General features: G+C 39.9%; 1 protein-coding gene across 1 annotated transcript in view; it reads right to left on the bottom strand.

The window, feature by feature from the left end:
• Positions 1–2,973: 2,973 nt before the first annotated feature.
• The window catches only part of Lam (Lamin), an 87,646-nt gene continuing 76,569 nt past the window's right edge, over positions 2,974–14,050 (bottom strand). The window contains exons 10-11 of the mRNA XM_071693278.1: positions 5,587–5,671; positions 2,974–5,350 (exon numbers count right to left, since the gene is read on the bottom strand). Of these exons, the coding sequence (XP_071549379.1) occupies positions 5,624–5,671 (48 nt within the window). The 3' untranslated portion in view covers positions 2,974–5,350; positions 5,587–5,623. The remainder of the gene's footprint in view (positions 5,351–5,586; positions 5,672–14,050) is intronic.

Below are 14,050 nucleotides of genomic sequence, written 5' to 3'. Positions count from 1 at the left end.
TGTTTCAGGAGTACTGCTACTCCTTCCCTTGCTCTTGTCCTCTCACTAACCCCTGACTTTACTCCCAAGACATTCCCAAACCACTCTTCCCCTTTACCCTTGAGCTTCGTTTCACTCAAAGCCAAAACATCCAGGTTCCTTTCCTCAAACATACTACCTATCTCTCCTTTTTTCACATCTTGGTTACATCCACACACATTTAGGCACCCCAATCTGAGCCTTCGAGGAGGATGAGCACTCCCCGCATGACTCCTTCTGTTTCCCATTTTAGAAAGTTAAAAAAAAAAAAATATTTATTTTGCTTTGTCACTGTCTCCCGCGTTAGCGAGGTAGCGCAAGGAAACAGACGAAAGAAATGGCCCAACCCACCCACATACACATGTATATACATACACGTCCACCCATGCAAGTATACATACCTATACATCTCAATGTACACATATATATACACACACACAGACATATACATATATACACACACCACCCACGCAAGTATACATACCTATACATCTCAATGTACACATATATATACACACACAGACATATACATATATACACATGTACATAATTCATACTGTCTGCCTTTATCTATTCCCATCGCCACCTCGCCACATAATGAAATACCAACCCCCTTCCCCCGCATGTGCACGAGATAGCACTAGGTAAAGACAACAAAGGCCACATTCGTTCACACTCAGTCTCTAGCTGTCATGTATAATGCATAGAAACCATAGCTCCCTTTCCACATCCAGGCCCCACAGAACTTTCCATGGTTTATTCCAGACGATTCATATGCCCTGGTTCAATCTATTGACAGCATGTCGACCCCGGTATACCACATCGTTCCAATTCACTCTATTCCTTGTATGCCTTTCACCCTCCTGCATGTTCAGGCCCAGATCACTCAAAATCTTTTTCACTCCATCTTTCCACCTCCAATTTGGTCTCCCACTTCTCGTTCCCTCCACGTCTGACACATATATCCTCTTGGTCCATCTTTCCTCATTCATTATCTCCATGTGACCACAACATTTCAAAACACCCTTTTCTGCTCTCTCAACCACACTCTTTTTACCACTACACATCTCTCTTACCCTTTCATTACTTATTCGATCAAACCCTCACACCACATATTGTCCTCAAACATCTCTTTTCCAGCACATCCACCCTCCTCCGCACAACTCTATCTATAGCCCACGCCTCACAACCATATATCATTGTTGGAACCACTCTTCCTTCAAACATACCCAGTTTTGCTTTCCAAGATAATGTTCTCGACTACCACACTTTCTTCAACGCTCCCAGAACTTTCACCCCCTCCCCCACCCTATGATTCACTTCCGATTCCATGGTTCCATTCGCTGCTAAATCCACTCCCAGATATCTAAAATACTTCACTTCCTCCAGTTTTTCTACATTAAAAAAAAAGCCCACCTTGAAGGGGTTAAAGGATGGAATGGTGAGAAATAGTGGGATTAAAGTATAGAATATTGGGAAACAACAGTGGGATTAAGTATAGAAATAGTGGGAAACAATCATGGGATTAAAGTATAAAATGGTCGAAAACAATCATGGGATTCAAGGAAGGAGTGGTGGGAAACAGTTGTGGGATTAGAGGATGGAATGGTGGGAAATAATAGTGGAATTAAAGTATGGAATAGTGGGATCAAAGGATGGAATGGTGGGAAACAATAGTGGGATTAAAGGATGGAATGGTGGGAAACAATAGTAGGATTAAAGGATGGAATTGTGGGAGTAATGGATGGAATGGTGGTAAACAATAGTGGGATTAAAGGATGGAATGGTGGGAAACAGTGGGATTAAAGGATGGTATGGTGGGAAATAATAGTAAGATTAAAGAAAGGAATAGTGGGAGACAATACTGGGATTAAATGATGGAATGGTGCGAAACAGTAGTGGTATTAAAGGACAAGATGGTGGGAAACGATAGGGGGATTGATTAAAAGATGGTTGGTAGGAAACGATAGTGGAATTAAAGGATGGAATGGTAAGAAACAATAGCGAGAAAAGGGATGGAATAGTGGGAAAGTTGTGGAATTAAAGGATGTAATGCAATGTATGTGAAGGAGGTGCATTTATGAAGAGCTATTTACACAACCTTCTTTCGAATGAACTTCATGGAAAAGGGGTGGAGGAATTTTATAAATTATTTATTTATATTATACTTAATCGCCATCTTGTGCATCACCGAGGTAACGCAAGGAAACAGACGAGGAATGGCCTATCCCACCCACGTACACATGTATATACATAAACGCCCATACACGCACAATATACATTTCAGTGTATTCATACATATATACACATGTACATATTCATACTTGCTGCCTTCATCCATTCCTGTAACCATCCTGCCACACATGAAATAAAGGGGAAGGCGTTGCCAAACTCCATCAGGGAAAAAGCAATGATAAGTTTCCTTTTTAATACAGACAATCATATTTACACTCACACATTCCTACCACGCCTCCTTCAGCAGTAGTTTTACCCATTCCTTAGCTCTCACCCTCACACAAACTCCAGACTTTACCCCCAAGACATTCTCAAACCATACTGTGCCCTTACCCTTAAGCTTTGTTTCACTCAGATCCAGAAAATTCAGGTTCCTTTCCTCAATATGCAGCCTATCTCCCCTTTCTTCTCATCTTGGTTACATCCAAGCACATCAGACACCCAGCCTGAGCCTTTGAGGCTAATGAGTAATCCAAGCTTGGCTCCCTCCAGTTCAACTTTCAGAAGTTAAATCACAAGGGGAGGTTTTCTATCCCACTGCTCCTGCACTCTGAGTGGGAAGTATTCTTTCCAATCCCCAAGGATAATACTTAAAATATATGTGAATATACGGTACATGATTCAACACAAATTACTTTGTGTAAATGTCAGTATCAACAATCTGATTTGGCTATTATTGTGTAACAAATCAAAATGCTCAAGTCAAAAGAAAATGCAATATCATCTATCATAATCTATTACTTTTATTAAAGTAAATCCATACTCTTAGACAATTTAACATTAGAAATATGTTTTTATTCTTAAAATCACCAATTGAAGGCACACTACTAGAACCATTTTGGGGTGCTAAAAAGCCAGATAAATGTAAAGTACTGGTATACAATCAGTTCTGGACAAATACAGCCACTTTTTAAAAATAATTTAAGATAATATGAAGCTAATCATTAGTGCTAACAAATTCATCAAACCTTTAGATTTAGTGGTTCCATGACCTTTGCTTTCCAGTTCTAACTAAGGGACATTAAGCTGTAAAAGGGAAAACATTTCAATGTTAAAAAAAAGCAAAGACCTCATCCTCTTTCAAAGACACAGGACAGCTTTGTATAAACCTTAAAAGGAAAATACTGGCACCGGCTCACAAACGAAAACAGGTACTTGTTTTACAACAGTACCAACAATACTGTTTTCATTCTAAATTTGTGTCAAAAGACTGGACACAATTAGCAGTTTCATGGCTACCATAATTTTCCTCTGTTAACTAAACACAGCTGAACCCCCCCCACCCTCCATGCCGGTACCATGTGGCAGAATACAACCACACCCTCTGATGTGTCTTCAAGATCTTCAACCATTTCAAGCTTTTAGTAGCAATAATCCCTAAATTAAATTATCTTACCAATACATGGAGTAACCTTTGAAGAAAGTTTGACTTTGTATCACTTTAGGAATACTGTTTACTTAAGTTAATAAAAAAATAGTATATTCCTAATTATAACCATGCTCAGATACATTCTAAAAACTAATGAAAATTTCCCAAGGAGAGTAAACAAAAATACAGATATTTGGGCTAACATCAATAACCATCCATTTCATATAAAAATGTAATGACAGGGATACAAGTAAACATTTCCAAAGAAGCCCCTGAAAGTATCCTGAAATTGTCTGCTACATTAGCTGAGCAAACTTACAATTAGGAAAATAATGGCAGTGAACACTTGCAGAGAATAGCGCAGACATCTCTCATGTAGACTTCCCTCTCTGATAATCAAAACTATTGGCACAATATGAATTGACTTTCTTTACATTCCCAATCCAACTATTCCACCAAATCTTTTTAAACAAATCATCCCTATAAAATACTATTTGCACATTACTGATTTAATGGATTCACTTTAACTTACATATTACAACCCTTCATAAATGAACCCACAATAAGAGTGTGGTGGCCTGCTGTTTGACTGGCTATAAAGATCAATTATACCATAAAATCTTTACATCAAATTGACCATGATTCATGGCATAATACTTTTGCATAAGCTTAGGTAAGTTACAAGAATCAGACACGTTTAACTAAGTCAAACTTATATAAACAGAGAACCCCCTCCTTACTTATAGTTCTTTAGTATGCTAGGCAAATTTATTGTTAATTCATTTCCACTTTACACATGATAAGCATTTAAAGCAATGAACACTTGACCTTGTTAGACAGACCCACCACAGTAACTTGGTTCAACATCAAGCAACCAAAATAAGAAACTCTAAAATGAAAGAATAAAAAAACTAAAAGCAGACTCAGTCTCTCACATGAAATTGAAACTGATTTAGAGATACTTACCCAACCCTTCATTTGGCGTTTGCCATTTCCAGCTCCAACCTAAGTATGATACCTCCTTACAACCTCCCATGGTTTGCAGATGAATAATGGGCTGACCGATTTGCTTTATCACTACATTCACTTCCTAATAGAAAATAAATTTACCATCATCATCACCCACTAACCTGAGGGAAGCTCAGATTTGTCCACTGAAGTTAAGTCTGACTTCTCCTTTAAGACAAATGAATTTAAAAAAGCACTTCTATGACCTCATCACACTCTAAGGCAACACAAGTGTCTTAAGTAACTAGGAAATAATAATAATAATAAACTGGCCTGTTTCACATTCCACCCCAAACCTTTCTAAGCACTTTCAATGTTTTTCAATGTTTTTTATTGTCTTTATAATCTGCATTAATTTGTAAACCAACGAAAACAGCCACATCTACTTATGAACCGAAATCTAAGAGCAAGAAAAAATAAAAGTAATACATCATCTTGGGAATGCAAAGTCTGGATAATTGCAACAAAAATATTGAGCTGTGACTGGGACTACAGTATGCACTTTCATATTGGAATTAGATCCTTGAGTTCACATATCATTCTTTAGGCCTTTTCAATATTTGATTTGGATGAGAAATCCACCTAGTGTAGGAAGAGTGCAGCTCAGAGGGATGGAGGTCGTTTGTACGTAATGGGTAGGGGTAGGAGAGATGGGGGTCAGTGCCACCTCTCCACTCACATGATGCTGCACCTCTCTGGGGAGGTTCCTTGGGCACTTCTCTGCAACAAACAGACAACAATGATTTTGTATTTGGAATTAAGTACTAACTGAACATTAACCCATCCCTTTCTGCCAAATAAGTATCCTAAAAGCAGCTGTCAGATCACACAATCTCCCTAGCCATAACCTTCATATTCACACAAGACAAAAAACATAAATCTGTAAGAAAAGCATCTGGTTTCTTGGCATGAAAGCTGAGAGCTGGGATCTGGGAGTACTTCCTAACGCTACTTACGAATGCAGGAGGAGCTCTTAGGTGGTAGGTAGGTGGTTTAAGCGAGGGTGCAACCAGTGTATAGTCGCGATACCTCCTCCTCTTCCTGCAGAGGGAAGAGAAAAATGAGGTCATCGAGGACACGGCGACCTTAACTGACCTGACTCATCAAAGAGGGAGAGCCCGAAAGTATGTAATTACAATGAAGGAAGTTAAGAAGGTTAACCCAAAGTGACACAATGGGCCTAACCTGACAGCTGCTCTCAGTACATTAAAAACTGAAGAGTGCTAACAATACAATGAACAAAGTAAATGTACTTGAGAGCCACAAGAGCAAATGACGGAATTAATATGTCTTTAACACCAATCATTTAAATGATGCATTACAGTACTGGGGAAAATATATTGGATAATTTATTTTAAAAACAAAATTTTTCAATTAAGAAGCTTATAAATCCTGTTAATTACAGCTATAAAGATATTAGTCCAGTCACTTGTTAAGTGGCCTTTTAATCTTCTGCCCATATACATCCCTTAGGAGAAGTAACCTGCAGAGCCCAGCTTTATGAAGAATATAACCAGGTAAGAAAAGAGTCTGTCAGGTGTAAGCTAATCATATACTACAGGTAAAGATGGAGATTGTGTTTAGGGAAAACAGTTTCAATAATAATCAACAATATCAATTATGCAACACGTAAGAATTCCTTTCCAACAAATTTCGAGTTAAAGACAACTACATTAACTGACATTTGCTAAAAAAGTAATCGTTATATGAACAAAGCTGCCATGAAGCTTCTATATTAAAGGTAATAACATTTACAGTAAAGATGACAAATGAACAAAGTCTGCTAAGAAGCTTCTATATCAAAGGTAATAACATTTACAGTAAAGACAATTTGATAAGCAATAAAATAAACACTTTAAGCTATTATAAAAATTATAAATTTACTAAAACACTTTACGAGTTCGCACTGGAAGTAGCATAAGCTCATTCTAAATAAAGCCCAACCCAAAATCCAGTGCATTTATAAATAGTATAGGGCAATTCATAGCAAGATAAATATAAACATGAAATAAAATGTATTTGTAGTGCTTTCAGTGACGGCCATCACTAGGAAAATACATGGCTGTGACCTATTAAGAAGATATGGACATATGAATATTAAAAAACAATGAAGACAGCAGTGACAGATAACATAACTATGTCATGCAGTCAATGGATGAAAAAATATCCTCAGTGCACAAGAAATTAAGTAGAAAGTAAAGAAGAATATCCTGTCTGTACTTTAAGAAATTTTGGAAAGTTTTCACAATTAAGAATCAGTACCTGAACACCATTCTAATGCACCATTCACATTTACAGTAATGTTAGGCAAAAAGTTTTGTTTCACGACAAAGAAATCCATAATGGACATTATCCAATAAATCTAATTTTATAAAATAATCATAGGGAAAAAAGATATCCATAAATTCACTCTGACCCCTTCAGTTATTTTTTAATGCAGTTTTGATTTGTATACAAATAAGTATCATGCAATATATTATGTTACAAATGTTAATATTTTTGAAAATATTACACATTGACATGTAAAAAAAATTCAAATTCATGAACTTTACAAATATAGACAAAAATAACCAAGAAAAATGACAACTTATTCAAGAAACGCATGAATCCCAGTATTTCATTACTTCTGATAACGTTCCACTTATTGCTTCCAACATCCTGTGATGTTGCCTTCAACCTCAGCTTTACATATCGGCTTATCCTTTCAATGATCACATCAGCGAATTTATTACTATATCAAGTAAACTTTAGAAGTACTGCTTTTTTTTTTTATGTTGAAGGCTTGAGTCACGTTTGAAAGTCCACATCCGGGACGGGCCTTAATTGACATACAGAAAACCCTCGATTTAATGGTTTTTTTTTTGCTTTGTCGCTGTCTCCCGCGTCTGCGAGGTAGCGCAAGGAAACAGACGAAAGAAATGGCCCAACCCACCCCCATACACATGTATATACATACATCCACACACGCAAATATACATACCTACAGCTTTCCATGGTTTACCCCAGACGCTTCACATGCCTTGATTCAATCCACTGACAGCACGTCAACCCCGGTATACCACATCGCTCCAATTCACTCTATTCCTTGCCCTCCTTTCACCCTCCTGCATGTTCAGGCCCCGATCACACAAAATCTTTTTCACTCCATCTTTCCACCTCCAATTTGGTCTCCCTCTTCTCCTCGTTCCCTCCACCTCCGACACATATATCTTCTTGGTCAATCTTTCCTCACTCATTCTCTCCATGTGCCCAAACCATTTCAAAACACCCTCTTCTGCTCTCTCAACCACGCTCTTTTTATTTCCACACATCTCTCTTACCCTTACGTTACTTACTCGATCAAACCACCTCACACCATACATTGTCCTCAAACATCTCATTTCCAGCACATCCATCCTCCTGCACACAACTCTATCCATAGCCCACACCTCGCAACCATACAACATTGTTGGAACCACTATTCCTTCAAACATACCCATTTTTGCTTTCCGAGATAATGTTCTCGACTTCCACACATTCTTCAAGGCTCCCAGAATTTTCGCCCCCTCCCCCACCCTATGATCCACTTCCGCTTCCATGGTTCCATCCGCTGCCAGATGCACTCCCAGATATCTAAAACACTTCACTTCCTCCAGTTTTTCTCCATTCAAACTCACCTCCCAATTGACTTGACCCTCAACCCTACTGTACCTAATAACCTTGCTCTTATTCACATTTACTCTTAACTTTCTTCTTTCACACACTTTACCAAACTCAGTCACCAGCTTCTGCAGTTTCTTACATGAATCAGCCACCAGCGCTGTATCATCAGCGAACAACAACTGACTCACTTCCGAAGCTCTCTCATCCCCAACAGACTTCATACTTGCCCCTCTTTCCAAAACTCTTGCATTCACCTCCCTAACAACCCCATCCATAAACAAATTAAACAACCATGGAGACATCACACACCCCTGCCGCAAACCTACATTTACTGAGAACCAATCACTTTCGATTTAATGTATCCCAATATAATGGATTTTGGATTTAACGGACTGGACAAATAATTTTTTTTTTCTTTGTCGCTGTCTCCCACGTTTGCGAGGTAGCGAATAATACTACATTATTTATTTTATTTTTTATTCATTTTGCTTTGTCGCTGTCTCCCACATTTGCGAGGTAGCGTGAGGAAACAGATGAAAGAATGGCCTAACCCACCCACATACACTCTTGCATTCACCTCCCTAACAACCCCATCCATAAACAAATTAAACAACCATGGAGACATCACACACCCCTGCCACAAACCTACATTCACTGAGAACCAATCACTTTCGATTTAATGTATCCCAATATAATGGATTTTGGATTTAACGGACTGGACAAATAATTTTTTTTTTCTTTGTCGCTGTCTCCCGCGTTTGCGAGGTAGCGAATAATACTACATTATTTATTTTATTTTTTATTCATTTTGCTTTGTCGCTGTCTCCCACATTTGTGAGGTAGCGTGAGGAAACAGATGAAAGAATGGCCTAACCCACCCACATACACCTGTATATACATACATGTCCACACACACAAATATACATACCTATACATCTCAACATATACATATATATACACACACATACATATACATTCTTTCATCTGTTTCCTCACGCTACCTCGCAAATGTGGGAGAATGCAGGAAGGTGAAAGGCGTGCAAGGAATAGAGTGAATTGGAACGATGTGGTATACCAGGGTCGACATGCTGTTAATGGATTGAACCAGGGCATGTGAAGTGTCTGGGGTAAACCATGGAAAGTTCTGTGGGGCCTGGATGTGGAAAGGGAGCTGTGGTTTCGGGCATTATTGCATGACAGCTAGAGACTGAGTGTGAATGAATGGGGCCTTTGTTGTCTTTTCCTAGCGCTACCTCGCGCACATGAGGGGGGAGGGGGATGGTATTCCATGTGTGGCGAGGTGGCAATGGGAATGAATAACAGTGTGAATTGTGTGCATGGGTATATATGTATGTGTCTGTGTGTGTATATATATGTGTACATTGAGATGTATAGGTTTGTATATTTGCGTGTGTGGACATGTATGTATATACATGTGTATGAGGGTGGGTTGGGCCATTTTCTTTCGTCTGTTTCCTTGCGCTACCTCGCAAACGCGGGAGACAGCGACAAAGCAAAATAAATAAAATAAATCATTTTAAATACATATACATATATACACATCTGCCTTTATTCATTCCCATCGCCACCCATGAAATAACAACCCCCTTCCCCCTCGTGTGCGAGGTAGCACTATGAAAAGGCAACAAAGGCCCCATTCGTTCACACTCAGTCTCTAGCTGTCATGTAATAATGCACCGAAACCACAGCTCCCTTTCCACATCCAGGCCCCACAGAACTTTCCATGGTTTACCCCAGACACTTCACATGCCCTGGTTCAATCCATTAACAGCACGCTGACCCTGGTATACCACATCAATCCAATTCACTCTATTCCTTGCACGCCTTTCACCTTCCTGCATTCTTCCACATTTGCGAGGTAGCGTGAGGAAACAGATGAAAGAATGGCCTAACCCACCCGCATACACCTGTATATACATACATGTCCACACACACAAATATACATACCTATACATCTCAACGTATACATATATATACACACACATACATATACATATATACACATCTGCCTTTATTCATTCCCATCACCACCCATGAAATAACAACCCCCTCCCCCCTCATGTGTGCTAGGTAGCACTAGGAAAAGACAACAAAGACCCCATTCGTTCACACTCAGTCTCTAGCTGTCATGTAATAATGCACCGAAACCACAGCTCCCTTTCCACATCCAGGCCCCACAGAACTTTCCATGGTTTACTCCAGACACTTCACATGCCCTGGTTCAATCCATTAACAGCACGTCGACCCCGGTATACCACATCGTTCCAATTCACTCTATTCCTTGCAAGCCTTTCACCTTCCTGCATGTTCAGGCCCCGATCACTCAAAATCTTTTTCACTCCATCTTTCCACCTCCAATATGGTCTCCCTCTTCTCCTCGTTCCCTTCACCTCTGACACATATATCCTCTTTGTCAATCTTTCCTCACTCATTCTCTTCATATGACCAAACCATTTCAAAACACCCTCTTCTGCTCTCTCAACCACACTCTTTTTATTACCACACATCTCTCTTACTCTATTATTACTTACTTGATCAAACCACCTCACACCACATTTTGTCCTGAAACAACTCATTTCCAGCACATCCACCCTCCTCCGCACAACTCTATCCATAGCCCACGCCTCGCAACCATACAACATTGTTGGAACCACTATTCCTTCAAACATTAATTAATAATTAACAATAAATTAGAATTTTTTTTTTTTTTGCTTTGTCGCTGTCTCCCGCGTTTGCGAGGTAGCGCAAGGAAACAGACGAAAGTAATGGCCCAACCCACCCCCATACACATGTATATACATACGTCCACACACGCAAATATACATACCTACACAGCTTTCCATGGTTTACCCCAGACGCTTCACATGCCTTGATTCAATCCACTGACAGCACGTCAACCCCGGTATACCACATCGCTCCAATTCACTCTATTCCTTGCCCTCCTTTCACCCTCCTGCATGTTCAGGCCCCGATCACACAAAATCTTTTTCACTCCATCTTTCCACCTCCAATTTGGTCTCCCTCTTCTCCTCGTTCCCTCCACCTCCGACACATATATTCTCTTGGTCAATCTTTCCTCACTCATTCTCTCCATGTGCCCGAACCATTTCAAAACACCCTCTTCTGCTCTCTCAACCACGCTCTTTTTATTTCCACACATCTCTCTTACCCTTACGTTACTTACTCGATCAAACCACCTCACACCACATATTGTCCTCAAACATCTCATTTCCAGCACATCCATCCTCCTGCGCACAACTCTATCCATAGCCCATGTCTCGCAACCATACAACATTGTTGGAACCACTATTCCTTCAAACATACCCATTTTTGCTTTCCGAGATAATGTTCTCGACTTCCACACATTCTTCAAGGCTCCCACAATTTTCGCCCCCTCCCCCACCCTATGATCCACTTCCGCTTCCATGGTTCCATCCTGCTGCCAGATCCACTCCCAGATATCTAAAACACTTCACTTCCTCCAGTTTTTCTCCATTCAAACTCACCTCCCAATTAGAAAATACTTCCCTTTAAAAGTTTTACTTTATATTCTACATATAGTTTAACAATATTCCCTCACCCCAGCTCTCATTTACCCTCTTTTTCAACCCCTGCACTTTCCTCTTAATCTGCTGCTTTCTCTTATCCATCTCCCAATCATTTGCACTCCTTCCTAGTAAGTACAGCCCAAATGTCCCTCTTTTCTCTTTGACTAAAAACTTTTCTTCTTCAACTAGGTTACAATTGACTGAATGGACTTTTGGCATTAATGGACACCCCCTCCCCCTATTAGTCCATAAAATCGAGGGTTTAATGTATAGAGAATTACAAATGGGAAAAAGAGGAGACCTTCTGACATTCATCATTTGTATACCCGACAGTAATATTACCAGCACAAGCAAACAGTGGGCAGGTGCAATATGAAGTAAAGATAACTTTGCCGTGGTCCACCACATAGCAGCAGCTCAACTATTCAAGCTGGAGCTCATAGAATCTTAACATTATCTTTTCTGTGTCTGCATAATCATTGCTGACATATTCATCATTCCTTGGCATACCAAGAGTGAAAAACTGATGGAAAGGCAGAAATATCCAAATGCTTACATTTCTTCTGAAAGAAGTTTTGCAATGTGCTGGACTACTGAGTCAGAAATTTTTGAGGGAGTTCCAGAGGGAACAGGTGTCATTATACAGACAAATAAATAGATGAGGTATTATAATCATTTGAGTGCCTACATAGGGATGTGTGATGTCCCCATGGTTGTTTAATTTCTTAATGGATGGGGTGGTTAAGGAGGTAAATGTAAGAGTTTTAGAGAGAGGGGAAAGTATGTAGTCTGTTGGGGATGAGAGGGCTTGGGAAGCGAGTCAGCTGCTGTTCGCCAATGATAAAGCTCCAGTGGCTGATTCGAGTGAGAAACTGCAGAAGTTCGTGACAGTTTGGAAAAGTGTGTGGAAGGAGAAAGTTAAAGCAAAGTTATTAGATTCAGTATGGTTGAGGGACAAGTTATGTGGGATGTAAGTTTGAATAGAGAAAAATTGGAAGAAGCGCAAGTGTTTTAGATATCTGAGAGTGGACTTAGCAGCGAAAGGAACCACAGAAGCGAAAGCGAGTCACAGGGTGGGGGAGGGGGTGAAAGTTCTGGGAGCGATGAAGAATGTGTGGATCAAATAATGAATGGGTAAGGATCTGTATGGAAATAAAAAGTGTGGTTGAGAGAGCAGAAGAGAGTGTGTTGAAATGGTTTAGACACATGGACTGAGGGACAAGTTAATTGGTAGGCAAATTTGAATGAAGAAAATATAGAGGAAGTGAAGTGTTTTAGATATCTGGGAGTGGATTTACCAGCAGATGGAACCATGGAAGTGGAAGTGAGTCACAAGGAGGGGAAGGGAGCGAAGGTTCCGGGAGCATTGAAGGATGTGTGGAATGTGAGAACGTTGGCATGGGCTATAGATAGGGTTGTGTGGAGGAGGGTGGATGTGTTGGAAATGAGATGTATGAGGACAACATGTGGTGTGAGGTGGTTTGATCAAGTAAGTAATGAAAGGGTTAAGAGAGATATGTGGTAATAAAAAGAAAGTGGTTGAGACAGCAGAAGAGGGTGTATTGAAATGGTTTGGTCACATAGAGAGAATAAGTGAGGAAAGATTGACAAAGAGGATATATGTGTCAGAGGTGGAGGGAACGAGAAGTGGGAGACCAAATTGGAGTGAAAAAGATTTTGAGCGATTGGGGCCTGAACATACAGGAGGGTGAAAGGCGTGCAAGGAATAGAGTGAAATGGAACAATGTGGCATACTGGGGTCGACGTGCTGTCGATGGATTGAACCAGGGCATGTGAAGCGTCAGGGGTAAACCTTGGAAAGCTTTGTGGGGCCTGGATGTGGAAAGGGAGCTGTGGTTTTGGTGCATTACACATGGGAGCTAGAGACTAGAGTGTGAACGAATGTGGCCTTTTTGTCTTTTCCTGGCCCTAATTCTCTGGGTGTGTGTTTGCTGTTTCCTGTGCTGCGGGAATGGATGAAGGCAACAAGTACGAATATGTTCATGTGTATATATGTATATGTCTGTGTATGTATATGTATGTATACATTGAAATGTATATGTATGTATATGCGCATTTATGTATATATAAGTTTATGCAGGGGGTTGGGCCATTCTTTGTCTGTTTCCTTGCGCTACCTTGCTAAAGCAGGAGACAGCAAAAAAAGTATAATAAATAAAAAAAAAATGATTAAACATGACAGCTAGAG

The sequence above is a fragment of the Panulirus ornatus genome, chromosome 55 (genome assembly GCF_036320965.1).
Source record: "Panulirus ornatus isolate Po-2019 chromosome 55, ASM3632096v1, whole genome shotgun sequence".
Classification (NCBI taxonomy): domain Eukaryota; kingdom Metazoa; phylum Arthropoda; class Malacostraca; order Decapoda; family Palinuridae; genus Panulirus; species Panulirus ornatus.
Note: the sequence above shows the minus strand (reverse complement) of the source record. Positions and strands in the feature narration are given on the sequence as shown.